Source organism: Carcharodon carcharias, chromosome 5 (genome assembly GCF_017639515.1).
Source record: "Carcharodon carcharias isolate sCarCar2 chromosome 5, sCarCar2.pri, whole genome shotgun sequence".
Lineage (NCBI taxonomy): Eukaryota > Metazoa > Chordata > Chondrichthyes > Lamniformes > Lamnidae > Carcharodon > Carcharodon carcharias.
In genome coordinates, this window is record NC_054471.1 from 67,635,161 (window position 1) to 67,648,104 (window position 12,944).

The window sequence follows — 12,944 nt, forward strand, 5'->3', positions numbered from 1 at the left end:
CAGAAGGCTAGTATGCAAGTACAGCAAGTAATTAGGAAAGCTAATAGAATGTTATTGTTTATTGCAAGGGGAATTGAATTCAAAAGTGGGGAGGTTATGCTTCAGTTATACAGGGCAACAGTGAGACTTGGAACAAATGCAGCAAGACCTGGACAATATCCAGGCTTGGGCTGACAAGTGGCAAGTAATATTCATGCCACAAAAGTGCCAGGCAATGACTATCTCCAACAAGAGAGAATCTAACCATCGCCACTTGACATTCAATGGCATTACCATCACTGAATCCCCCATCACCAACATCCTGGGGGGTTACCATTGACAAGAAACTGAACTAGACTAGCCATACAAATACTGTGGCTACAAGAGCAGGTCAGTGGCTAGAAATCCTACGATGAGTAACTCATCTTCTGACTCCCAAAGCCTGTCCACCATCTACAAGGCACAAGTCAGGAGTGCGATGGAATACTCCCCACTTGCCTGGGTGAGTGCAGCTGCCACAACACTCAAGAAGCTTGACACCATCCAGGACAAAGCAGCCCATTTGATTGGCACCACATCAACAAACACTCACTCCCTCCACCACCGACACACGATAACAGCAGTGTGTACCATCTACAAGATGCACTGCAGGAACCCACCAAGGCTCCTTAGTTAGCACCTTCCAAACTCATGACCATTACCATCTAGAAGTACAAGGGCAGTAGATAGATGGGAACACCAGCACCTGGAAGTTCCCCTTCAAGTCACTCACCACCCTGACTTGGAAATATATCGTTGTTCCTTCACTATCGCTGGGTCAAAATCCTAGAACTCCCTTCCTAACAGCACTGTGGGTGTACCTACGCCACATGGACTGCAGCGGTTCAAGACGACAGCTCACCATCACCTTCTCAAAGGCAACTAGGGGTGGGCAATAAATGCTGACCAAAGCCAGCGAAGCCCACATCCCGAGTGAATTTAAAAAAAGAACACATCTGTATACGGTATTGCTCTCCTTATTTAAGGAAGGATGTAAATGCATTGGAAGCAGTTCAGAGAAGGTTTACTAAACTAATACCCAGAATTGGCGGGCTATCTTATGAGGAAAGATTGGACAGGCTAGGCTCTAATCCTCTGCAGTTTAGAAGAGTAAGAGGCAACTTGATTGAAACATTTGAGATCATTAGTGGTCTAGACAGCATTGATGTGGAGAGGATGTTTTCTCTTGCGGGAGAATCTAATACGAGGGGCCACTGTTTAAAAATATAGGGTCAGCCATTTAGAATAGAGATGAGGAGAATTTTTTTCTCTCAGAAGCTTGTGAGTCTTTGAATCTCTGCTTCCACTGCTCTTTGAGGAAGAGAACCTTTGCATATTTGTAAGGCAGAGGTAGATAGGTTCTCAATAAGCAAGGAGGTGAAAGGTCATCGTTGTAGGGGGGAATGTGGAGTTGAGGTTACAATCAGATCAACCATGATCTGATTGAACAGTGCAGCAGGCTCAAAGGACCGAGTGGCCTACTCGCACCCCTGGAAACAGTCAATATCTTGAGAAAATGGGCAAGAAAATCTGCTCTGTACAACCTGGGTTTAAATTGGGTACAGAATTTATTCACTGAGCTGTAAGAGGGCAAAAGAGTGTCATGGTCTAAATATTGAAAAATCTAAAACCCTGAACATTCTTTGCATATATTCCAAACAAGTCTGCAACTAACTTGCCTTCTTCCTCCTGATCCTCATCACTCTTTTCTCCATCTTGGCTTTCCAGATTGAGGTCTTCGGGCAGGTCCAAGGCCTCTGCTTCCGGTTGTTTGTGCTGATTGCCTTGGTATGGATCCACTTCATTTTCATCGTACTCACGCTAATGTAATGAAGTAGATTAGTAAGTTACCCTCACGCTCACATTTGAAATCTATTCAGATTACTAATAAAATCACTAGTGCAGGAACAGGTTCTAGTCTGTGTGACTAGATTATGTGAAAACATTGAATCAGGGTAATGTAATATTTATTGTGTGACTGATGTGCACACTTGTATCTTCCACAATAGGCATTTTATGAAGAATGTTTTAAACGTGATGTACCCATCAGTGTCAAGGGAACATACTTCACTACTATTCAAAAAGTAGAAATGCCAAAGATTTGATCTCCCACTACTCACTGCTTTGTGTAGAAAAAAATATTGTTTTAAAAAATTAATTTATTTTCCCCCCGCATGGAATCTTTTTTCCTCCCCCAAAAATGCAAATTTAAGAATGTTGATAAGTTATTTGTATTCAGATTTTCCTTGCTCATTATCTCAGAACCTCATACAGACAAGGTAGAGAACTAGAGCTTGCAGCATGGAGAACTCAGATGTGAACTCAGGTCCAGCCACTCACTGGCACAGCCAGCTAATAAACCAAACATTGTGTTACTGCACATAACCGCAGGGGAACTCATATGTCAATACCTCATCCAACTGCTCATGGATTTTCTCTTTGCCTTCCTCTTCCCCCCTCTCCTCTTCCTTCTCCTCATTTCTATTTTTGTCACTCTCATTTTGGTTTGTTGCATCCATATTGTCATCTTTAGCAACGAGTTCAGACGTCTCCTGTGGTTAAAAACAATTGGGGCATGAAATTAAATAAAACTGCAGCTATAACAGGACAAGGTGGAACTGGTCAATTAAGAGAAGTGAAAAGGATCTCCAAGAATAGGGGTAGGGAGGTATGTAAAGACCAAGGACCTGAATATATGCAATGTTTTCCAACTTTATCTAGTACAAGATACTTGTATGAACCGTAAGAAAGAAATGTCCGTTTATCGATGACATCAAAAAAACCTAAATCACCTAGAGAACATTTGGAGGTGCAGCCATTCCTGTTCTTACAACAATTTTTCTTTCAAGAATTGATAATTTGGGGTATATTCTACAAAAAGTAAACAATCTTACAATGTCTTATGAATCAAGATTGAGAACATTTGTTTTGCTGCCTTTGCTGTTTTCCTCCCTTCTACTTTTCAACCAAGCCACACCTCCCTACATGTTCCCCAATCCTAGCTTGGAACCCATCTCTCTCCCTCAAGCTTCTCTCTCGTGTCCCACACCCAGAACTCCAACTCCATGTTCCCCTAATTGACGAGATCCAATTTCTACCCTTTAATCACATTCCTAATAAACTGCTGACTACCTAATTTTCCTTCCCAGACCCCACGCCAGCCAACATTGTAAATAATTCCCTCTCCTCAGGTGCTGTCCCCTCCAACATTTCTAAATCACCATCACCCACCCCTTCCCCTCCTCAGACCTCAGCTTGCAAATCATCACCCTATCAACAGTTTCACTTTCCTCTCCAAAATCCTTGAAGATGTTGCTATCTTAAGTCCATGCCAGTCTCTCTCAACTTCATTTGTATCTTTTCAGTCAGGCTTCCACCTTGCCAGAGTACTGAAATGACTCTGACCAAAATCATGGCTGACAATCTCTGACTGTGACACTGGCACATTGTGCCAAAGGCTGCAGAGAAGAGGGACAATGGACCACTCTGCTAAATATCTCTCTTTTAACCAGCTCTTGGGACTGCCCACACTTGGTTCCATTCTTACCCAACCCACCATATCCAGGGCATCGCCAATAGTGGCTTCGCTTCCTGCCTCCACATTACCATCAGAGACCTCAAAGGATCCATTCTTTTTCTCATCTATGTGCTATCTCAAGTAGCACGTGTTGGAACTTTTGATTAGAAAATGTTCCTGATTGATCAGTAAAACAGTTAAACAAGTTACTAATTTTTAAACTTAGAACTCAGTTTTGTGAAAACAAACCACATCAAACAGAAGCTAAAAAAAAAATTGGTTTTGGGCTCAAGAGTTGGTACATGTAGTTCATGGCTGCTTCAAGGAATCCCAAGAGCTGGTACTCATCTGGACTTGTCATTTGTCACCGGCTCAAAGAGGAACAGAGCATAGAAATAAGGGAATTAAGGAAAACAAAAAGTATAGATTATCACCGTTGTCCCACATTCTGCTGGAGTAAAAGAAAATGAAACAAAGGAGGAAAGTCTACACGTTAAGCATCCAGAAAGCATTTGTCTTTGGGAGAAATGGAAACAAAAATGACTGTCAATTCTTTTGCGTTGCAATCTCAACCATTTTCAAAATGAATGCCATTAATCATGAACACTGAAATTACTTAATTAAAAGTGAATTTCACAGATTTATAAGCGCTTGCTATCTTACCATATCCATCCCAGGCCCAGTATCTTCAGCCTCGTCGCTAACACTGTCTTCATCATCGTCACCCCCCCAAAGTCTTTCATCTAGTTTGTCAGCCTCCGCATCTTCTAGGTCACCCATCTGTTTATCCAGTTCTTCTTCCTCTTCACGATCTGATTCCTCATCACTGTCATCCTCTCCTAAAGAAACAATTTGGCCATTTAAATATAAGTTGGAACTAATTATTGCTTCTCATTTGAGAATAAGATGAAACATTGCAATAGCTACATTCATTTGCTTTCAGTTTAACTAGGCCATTTGAAAATAAAAATAGCTTAAGTACAAGGGCAATTGTCAAAAGGAAAGTTAATTTATTTCCCACATAGAACATTTTATCTTTTTTTAAAAAGAGACCTCAATTTTAGGCTTGTCAGGTAAGAGTGATTGCTGGGGCTGGAAGCAGATGTGAAATCTGCTCCCGCCAGTGATCGCCTTCTGATAGCAATTTCACACTGGCTGCTAATTAATTGCCGGCCAGTGTGAAATGCATGTCGAGGGGCTCTGTGCTGCTGGAGTGGGGGTGGGGGAGGGGAAGAGGGTGGGTGCTGAGATGAATGAGGGTGCGGGCTGGGGGTTTAAAAGGAGCTCCCTGAAGACTGAGGATCATTGTGGAACTGCTTCAGAAAGCTGCTGAGATTTTCCAAGGGTCAGATTACTGTGTTGAGATCCTGTGCTGCAAAGTATGGCTGGAATACACCTTCTGCACCCACACCTGGATGCAGTGCAGGAAGAGATTCAATGATCTTCCAGAGTGAGCATTGATTCCAACTGTAACCATGGAGAGACACGTGTGTGAGACAGCACTTGTAGGGGCTCATGGGTGTGAAATTCTGAGCTTAAATTGGCACGTCTTCCTATGCTATTAAAGACTGAATGTGATTAGGGAGGATGGCTGGCTTGTATGTAAGGATGAGGTGTTGCAATGTGTTGGGTACCTGAACCTGAGTCTTTGGGGGAGGCTGGTAATGATGTGGCATGTAGAGGGGGGATTAATGAAAGCACTTTTGTCCATACAGGAGAAAAAGGAGTCACAATGCACAGCAGCAAGGATGAACAGGTGGTGGTGTCCCTAATCTGCTGATATCAAGTCAGAGGAGCAAATCCTTGAGATGGCTTGTGAACATGGAGCCATTTCCATTGGTCACAGAGAGGCAGGGGTCTCGGAGTTGGGGGGGGTAAGAGTCCACTGGACAAGGAAGAGATTGGGCAAGAGTATGAGAGATATAGGGCAGCAGTCATAGGGCTGACATGTGAAATCCACTAATCCACATTGCTCATCCATTCAGGAGTCTTTGCTCATTCAGATATCCATTTGGGGAAGCAACCAAAATGCATGCACTTAGTTCTTAATGCTACTCAAGTCTTACATATGTTTCCCCTCTCTCAGATGGAACATCCCCTAGACACCAAAGGGACCCCAAGGACCCTCCCGTGACATCAGAGGATGACCTGTAGCCAAATGCAACCACATCACATCCCCTTTCTGCACCAAGCACCAGCACATAAGCGTTTTGGAGCAGATGGTAATATACACTAGGAAAGGCATGTCACACTCTCTTGAGATGCTGATGGAGGCAGAGGTCCCCAGGGCCCTAGCAGTCGAAGAATTGCTGGAGACCAGGACGATGCTGAGCCCAGGGCAGATGATGAGCCTCTGGAGTCATCCATCAGGTGGCAGATACTGGATGTCCAGCAGGATGCATGTGAATATCTGGCACAGTTCAGAGAATCTGCACGCTATATTCTCTATATTGGAGGAGTCCATGCATAGCATGAGCACTGCATTTGCCCAGGGCTCTGAACACACAGCTTCCTCCTTAGAGACAGTGGCAACTCTCTTGGAAAGGCAGCTCCAGGAACTCAAATCAGGGGTTTCTGAGGTTGCATTCACACCTGCGAGCCCACACACTGGCAGTGACCTCAGCAGGTCAAACCTCATATTGGTGGACGACCTGCAGCTACATGAATCTGGGGGCTCCTCTCAGAGCGCTCCTGATGATGGCAGCAGCTCCTCCCCCACTCTGCCTGTGACCATCTCATCTGAGGAGATTGCAATGACTGAGGAGTGCCCAGCCAACATGCTGGACTCTCCCGCCCAGTTGGGGCCCACAAGGCCCCGGCGACCAGAAGACGGCCACCAAAGTCATCAAGGCCGACAGGGTATCAGAGTCAGCACTGTGCCTCAAATCCAGCTGCCAACATGGGAGAAGCACCAAGACGTAGCACTTGTAAGTGGAAATTTACGTCACTATGATTACATATGGAGTCTCGCGAGTGAATCACTTTTCATTGACACGTGTAATGTATATCTCACACTTCACTATAAAATGTGAGATCATCTGCAATGGCCTTACTGTGCTTCACCAAGTTGTTAGGGAGGAGGCCTGGGAATCGTGTGCAACACACAGACTGGGCTGCAAAGTTTATTTCAGAGGGAGGGACACGAGTGGAAGGTGACAGGAGAGCCTCATCAGCATAGAGCAATAAGGTGGCAGTCTCGTTGTGATCATTTGGATCCCTGGCTTTGGAGTCCTAATTGAAAGTTCTCTGAATCAAGGGCCTCCCATAAGCATGTTCAATGCTACATCTTGCTCCCTGCCTGCAGCTGATCAGGCTCCTCCTCTGAATCAGCACTGGATTTGTCATCTGCAGCCTCTGGAACACCATCGCTGTCTTCTTCCTACCCCAACTAGAGAGCCAGGTTGTGCAGGGCACAGTGAACTATTACAAGAAGGGAGGCATATTCCAGAAGGTATTGCAGTGATTCCCCTGAGCAGTCCAGACAATGAAACCTCATCTGAAGTGGCCTATTGTCCTCTCATTATTGCCCTTCTGGAGGCATGACTGAAGTTGTAGCTATCCTCAGCAGGAGTCCTTAGGTGTCTTAGTGGTGTCAACAGCCAGCTTTCTGGCGAATGGCCTCTATGCCCCAGTAGCCAGTCATCCAACCGTGCTGGGGTTATGAACAGCTTTGGCACCTGGCAGTGATGCAGGATGTAGGCATCATGGCAGCTTCCTGGATGCCTGGCACAAACCTGCAGTATCTCACCCGTTGCAGTTACACAATCTGCACCTTTAGACTGTAAAGCCCTTTCTAAACACAAAAGGACCAGCTCACCCAGCTGGTGCCTTGTTGGGCATATGCGTGCAGTCAATAGCTCCCTGAATTCTCAGAAATCCTCCAATTGCAGCAAATCCCCTGGCTCGCTCTGCCTGGCCTCGTCAGTCCTGAATTGAGTTAAGATGTTGACCCTTCTAGATAATACAACTATGGCCAACTTGATGCAGCTGTGGGCAGCGGATTGCAAGACTCCGCAGAGATCTCCCACTGACCCTTGGAACGATCCTGAGGCATAAATGTTCAGGGCCACTGTCACCTTCAGAGCCACTGGCATAGGGTGACCACCTACACAGTTTGAGGCTATCTTGGGGCCGATCATGTCACAGATAGAGGTGATGGTTTCCCTGGAGAGGCGGAGCCTTCTTCGGCACTGAACCTCGTGTGACGCCCAGGTAGCATGATTGCTGCCTGCGTACTACCTTGTTGGGTATTGGCGCCTTCTCCTGATCTTTCTCACTTGCAAAGCCTGCTGGCCTGCCACCCCTTCTGGCTATACCTCGGTCCTGAGGGCAGAGTCTGGGAAGGTGCCTGTGAGCAACTGGCCTCCTCTCACTTCTGGCCCTCTCAATTCTCTTCTGGAGGAGTTCCCTCCAGCCGAGTACACAATCCCCATGTCTGACTAGATGGTTGCACAGGTTTCAGCACTGAAGGGGTCTTTTTGCAGAAAGCCTCTGCACGTTTAACTCTCCTAGAATTATCCAAGTGAACCAAAATATTCAAAAAGGTCTATAATGCACCAACTACCAATTCAAAACAAAACTCCTAACTCTTCACCTCTCCAACATCCTGTGCTCCTTTTATCTCGTCCTGGATATAGAATGAATGAAAAACGTGAAGGCTGCCTGGCAGACTGGCACATGCGTGAGCATAAAAGCGCACAGGCCACACAAAATCGCAGTGAATTGGGGCTTTAATGACCTTAACTTTCCCTTTAATTGTCAGCAGGCGCACTTTTGATTTTTGCGTGTGCCACCGACCGAAATATTGTGACTTGGTGCAATGATGCCGGGAAGCCTGCCTGACGTCATCACGCCCCATTTCACAAAGCGCCAGGCCTGCCACAAGCCCACATGGCAAAGGTAAAATTTTGGCCAGAGTTTCAAAGGTTTAGATATAAGATTATAGCTGATGTCCACACTGTGATTTACACAACAAAGACATTCTCCCAGATCTCCAGTTTAGAGCCACTTTTGATTAGATTTCTCCTTCAATTGGCAATCAACAGTTGCCAACTGCCAACAGTATAATTCTATCAACCACCTTGTGTTTACGATCGATATCATCCGCAGTGGACAGAAAATCTGGATCAAGAGTCAATTTATAAATGGAAATAGTTATGATGCTATAAATTATAAATCTACCAGTTTCCAGAAGCATCCATTACCTAATATATTCCACGAAGCCACTTGGTATTCACAGTGGTGTCAAACTTCACACAAGAACTGGGAATGTACTGCAAGGCTACAAAATAACTTAGGTTCTCAGAATGCCAAACTAAGACCCCAAATGTTTGGTTCCGAAGACTTTGCACATTTGAGCTTTACTGTCTCCTTCCAAGTTAGTTTCATAAAAGTGAATGAGATACTCTCTGCTGTAAACGCCAGCCATTTTACTACAGCTGCAGCTTCGTCGTTCTAGCTCACTTCAAATGGTATTAATGCTGTGGTGCAGAGGCGTCACTATTTGAAAGTAGTAAAATGTGCTTTCACCAAGACTTCCATTACATTTAAAAACAGAAAATGATGGAAGTGTTCTGCAAAAACATCGCTGATCTAAAACTTTTAATCTTGGCCTTTCTCCACAGATGCTGCCAGACCTGCTGAGCATTTCTAGCATTTTCTGTTTTAATTTCAGTGCATCTGCAGTGTTTTGCTTTTCCATTAAATTTTCCAATGAAACAGTACACAAGAAAGCACATCTCAAATTGTCACTCAGCCACTGACCCGGTTCTTTGCTGTCTCCATCATGCAGTTTTCCCTGGAAGTCCTCAGACATTTCTATCGCATTCTCTTCCTCTTTAACATCTGCCATATCCTCCACATCTTCTTTCCTTTTTTGGTCTTTGCAGAAAGTATCTTCCACCTGAAGAGAAGGAGGAATACAAGAGTTTTGCTGAAAAATATGATCTAATTACTTAGCTCAATGCGATATTCTAAATACATAAAATAAAAAAAGTTGGGGCTTGCGGGTCAAGAGAATTAAGGAAAGGAAAAAGTGAAGAGAAATAACAAAAGCGAGGGGGAAATAAAATACAATGCATGACTGGCTGCTACTTCAACAGGATGAGGAAACTGATGGGAAGGAGTTGGAAAGGGAGCCATAAGGACCCATAGTACTGCAATTTTGCTATTACTGTGATCGCCAATTCTTGAACCCTTTTCTCTCACTTTCACCTTTAGTGTTTTCACTGATGAAGCACCAAACTAGCACCAACTTTGTCCCTCAAATAATTTCCAAGATGAAAATAACTCCTTAATCTCATTAAATAGCTTCATATAAGTTAAAGTGGAACTGCTTATTGATGTAGTGTAATTCTTACATCAAGCCTCCCAAAGGCATGTACTTCAGTTGGGATACAGATTCACAAGCCTCCCAAAGGCATGCACTTCAGTTGGGATACAGATTCACCAGCAGAGTGTGGTCTATACTAGCACACAGGTGCTTTGAATGTTAGCCAGCTTTTTAAAGATGCAGAATCACAGTCAAGCTCAATCTAGTCCTTAGCCAACAGCCCCAGTCAGGACTTCCTAGCAGGGGTTCACTGGATAGCAAATCATGAGTGTAACAACAGGCTGTTTTTTTTTTTAAACCTTCCTAGCCCTCAAACACTTAGTTTGCATTGACTACATTGGAAATAAGTTGAGGTTAGAAATTAAACCTAGGGCTTTCTGATCTAAATGGCTGGATTATACACAGCTTATTCCAAATGAACCATGGGGATCTCTCATTGACCTTTTCAAAACAATAATACATGGATTCAGCTCATAGGAAGTCTCAACGGAAAAGGTGCAATAAATCACTGAATAGAAGACATCATATGGTGGTTCAAGCTGATTGAGTGACAGTACAGAATGTAGATGTTTAATTCATAGCATGCTACAGCTTATTGTGCAGCTCATTTGACTATACAAGTGCAAAAGCTCAACTTGAATTTTAAGTAAAAGGCACAGTTTTAAAAAAAGCATTGACTGTTGAAAGTCCCCTTGAGAGCAGCAGAAGCAACAGGTTCAAGGTGTTGGAAAGGAAAAGGATAGGACACCCAGTGCCCATCTTTCCCATTACAGCAATATTTCTTCAATTCTTAAATCATCCCTCCAAGCCCTACATTGCTGAGGTGAAAGGACTGGGTTCTTTTGAAACCTTAATGTGAAACAATACTGCGTGATTGAGATGCTGAAAAAACATACCTGCTCTTCATTTTCTATCTTGTCACTGACATCCTTCATGCCTTCACCCTCTCCAATTCCTCCACTCTCATTATCATGGAATTGGGTTGAACCTTCTCCCGCTGCATCCTCCATGAACTCTTTGGGAAGGCAGAATCCCTACTCAAGAAATATCACTCTATATTATTTCCTCACCGTGATTTTTAAAGCATTGATTAAAAACAAAGTTCAGTCTTGGTCTCTTTCCCACCCACACTATAAAATCACTGCAAAGGTTAATGACTTTTGTTGATAACAATCCCAATTTTGTAATAAAAGCACAAGTCCTGTGTTGTACAATACCAAAATATATTTCAAGTCATTGTACTCAGGGGATCACTTATAACAAAGTGAAACAAAATTAAAAACTTCAAAAATATACAAGTTTTTTTTAAATAAAGTAATAAAACCTGGAAGAATTTTATAGTCAAACCTCCACCTTCAGATAATCAGCTTCCAAAGATATTTATTTTTCCCATTGACTGACAAAGGAACACACCAGAGATGTAAGGTTTTTTTGGTGGGGGTAGCCTGGCAGGATGAGATTTGGAAGTGAAAGGAAGGAGAAAATAAGGCCATAAAACTGTTATGGAAAATTTAGTACTTGATGTTTTATAATCAAAGGAATTTAAACTTAATAATTCAAAAATCTATACCCATTTAATAATAGTACAAGAAAGGTTAATGCTTAACCATACCTGCACAGCAAGGTCTGTGAATAAATGAGCTAAAACAGACAGCAATTTTCCACTGCTCCTGTGAGTGGCCATAGAAATCGTTAGGTAGTATAGAACCAGCTCAGAGTAGGTAGTCAGCATAGGAAGGAGTCGCACAACGCTGCGGCAGCTTTGATTGAACAACTAAGGAAGACAAAGAACAAACACTTAGACTGGAATTCCCACACATCAATTTCTTTCTGGCACAAACAGCAGCAGTCCTTTGCTAAAATTACATACATCATACTGCAATTTGAAAACAAATTCAGTACAAGCCATCATATCTCTGCAAATTTATAAGTTGACCAAGGCAAGAACAAAATTCAGAGCTCCTAGCTCGCCATCATGTTGGCCAATTTGAGCACAGTGGAAGCTTGTGTCAGGTCAGGATGCCTAACCTCTCACTAATACTGCGAAGAAAGGTGCTTCAGCAATCGTCAGCACCAAGCTACTTGGCACAGCTCACTAACCAAAACAAAACCATTTGCTTACTGCTTGGGATTTTCAAAATTCTGTTGAGGATAACAGACTAAGATCAAGTTTCAATCTAAAGTGGATTCTACTAACATTCTACTATCTACTGGAGTTATTTTAAGTAAGGTAGATTCAGGATCCTATATTTATCCTAAGGAAAGCCAGGAAGGAACAGTGTTGACATGCCAAACTGCAGCAATATTTCAATTAATTGGCACAAGAGAGTTGCTCTCTTTGAAAACATAACTGCAATAAACAGTAGGTTTTCAACACTTCCCCACGTAAGATCTTTTTGCAAAACGAAATACTAGTCAAGTGCTCTTGAAGAGGGTTAATCGGATTACATCAGCCAGGCATGTACATGATTCAACCTTAGGGATCCCACATCCGTCTGCAGAGATAAATAAACCAATTAAAAAAAATATATAAATACAGCAATAGGCTTCCCCCTCTAATAAAAATGTGCGCAGCACAAACCTGATTACATCTGAAGTTTTAATATGATTAAAAGCATAATCTTACATTTAATCTCAGTACCTATATATATTTATATAAAAAGGGACATTTTAACACATAACAAACCTGGTACTGTTCAAGTGTGCACTCCTGGCGATAGTCAATTAGTTTTTCCAGAAGGTCAGAAACAGCAGCAATAACTTTCTGCAGACTTAAAGAAGTAATGTCGCTTGCTAATTGCTGCCCCAAACATTTACTTAGGTATCCAGACTGAACTTTGTGCACCACCTCCTTATTCTCATTACCTTCATTTCCTGCAATTGATTAAGACATAAGTATTAATATGCAGTGGCTACTTTCCGGTATCTAACAATAGATTACTCCATCTATTTTTAGTAAATATGCCACAAAAATTGCTCTTAAACCCTAGACATAAAATTTCAAAATAAGACAGTGCGATATGGGCTCAGTTGTTAGTGATAATTCTTGGGGGGGAGGTACGCGCGGGCGGGAGCGAG

General features: G+C 43.0%; 1 protein-coding gene across 1 annotated transcript in view; it reads right to left on the reverse strand.

Moving 5' to 3' along the window:
- mdn1 (midasin AAA ATPase 1) overlaps positions 1 to 12,944 on the reverse strand; it is a 223,102-nt gene that overhangs the window by 39,949 nt on the left and 170,209 nt on the right. Inside the window, exons 82-88 of the mRNA XM_041187861.1 lie at positions 12,553 to 12,740; positions 11,479 to 11,640; positions 10,763 to 10,900; positions 9,299 to 9,437; positions 4,199 to 4,374; positions 2,430 to 2,570; positions 1,698 to 1,839 (exon numbers count right to left, since the gene is read on the reverse strand). Coding sequence (XP_041043795.1) covers positions 1,698 to 1,839; positions 2,430 to 2,570; positions 4,199 to 4,374; positions 9,299 to 9,437; positions 10,763 to 10,900; positions 11,479 to 11,640; positions 12,553 to 12,740 — 1,086 coding nt within the window. The remainder of the gene's footprint in view (positions 1 to 1,697; positions 1,840 to 2,429; positions 2,571 to 4,198; positions 4,375 to 9,298; positions 9,438 to 10,762; positions 10,901 to 11,478; positions 11,641 to 12,552; positions 12,741 to 12,944) is intronic.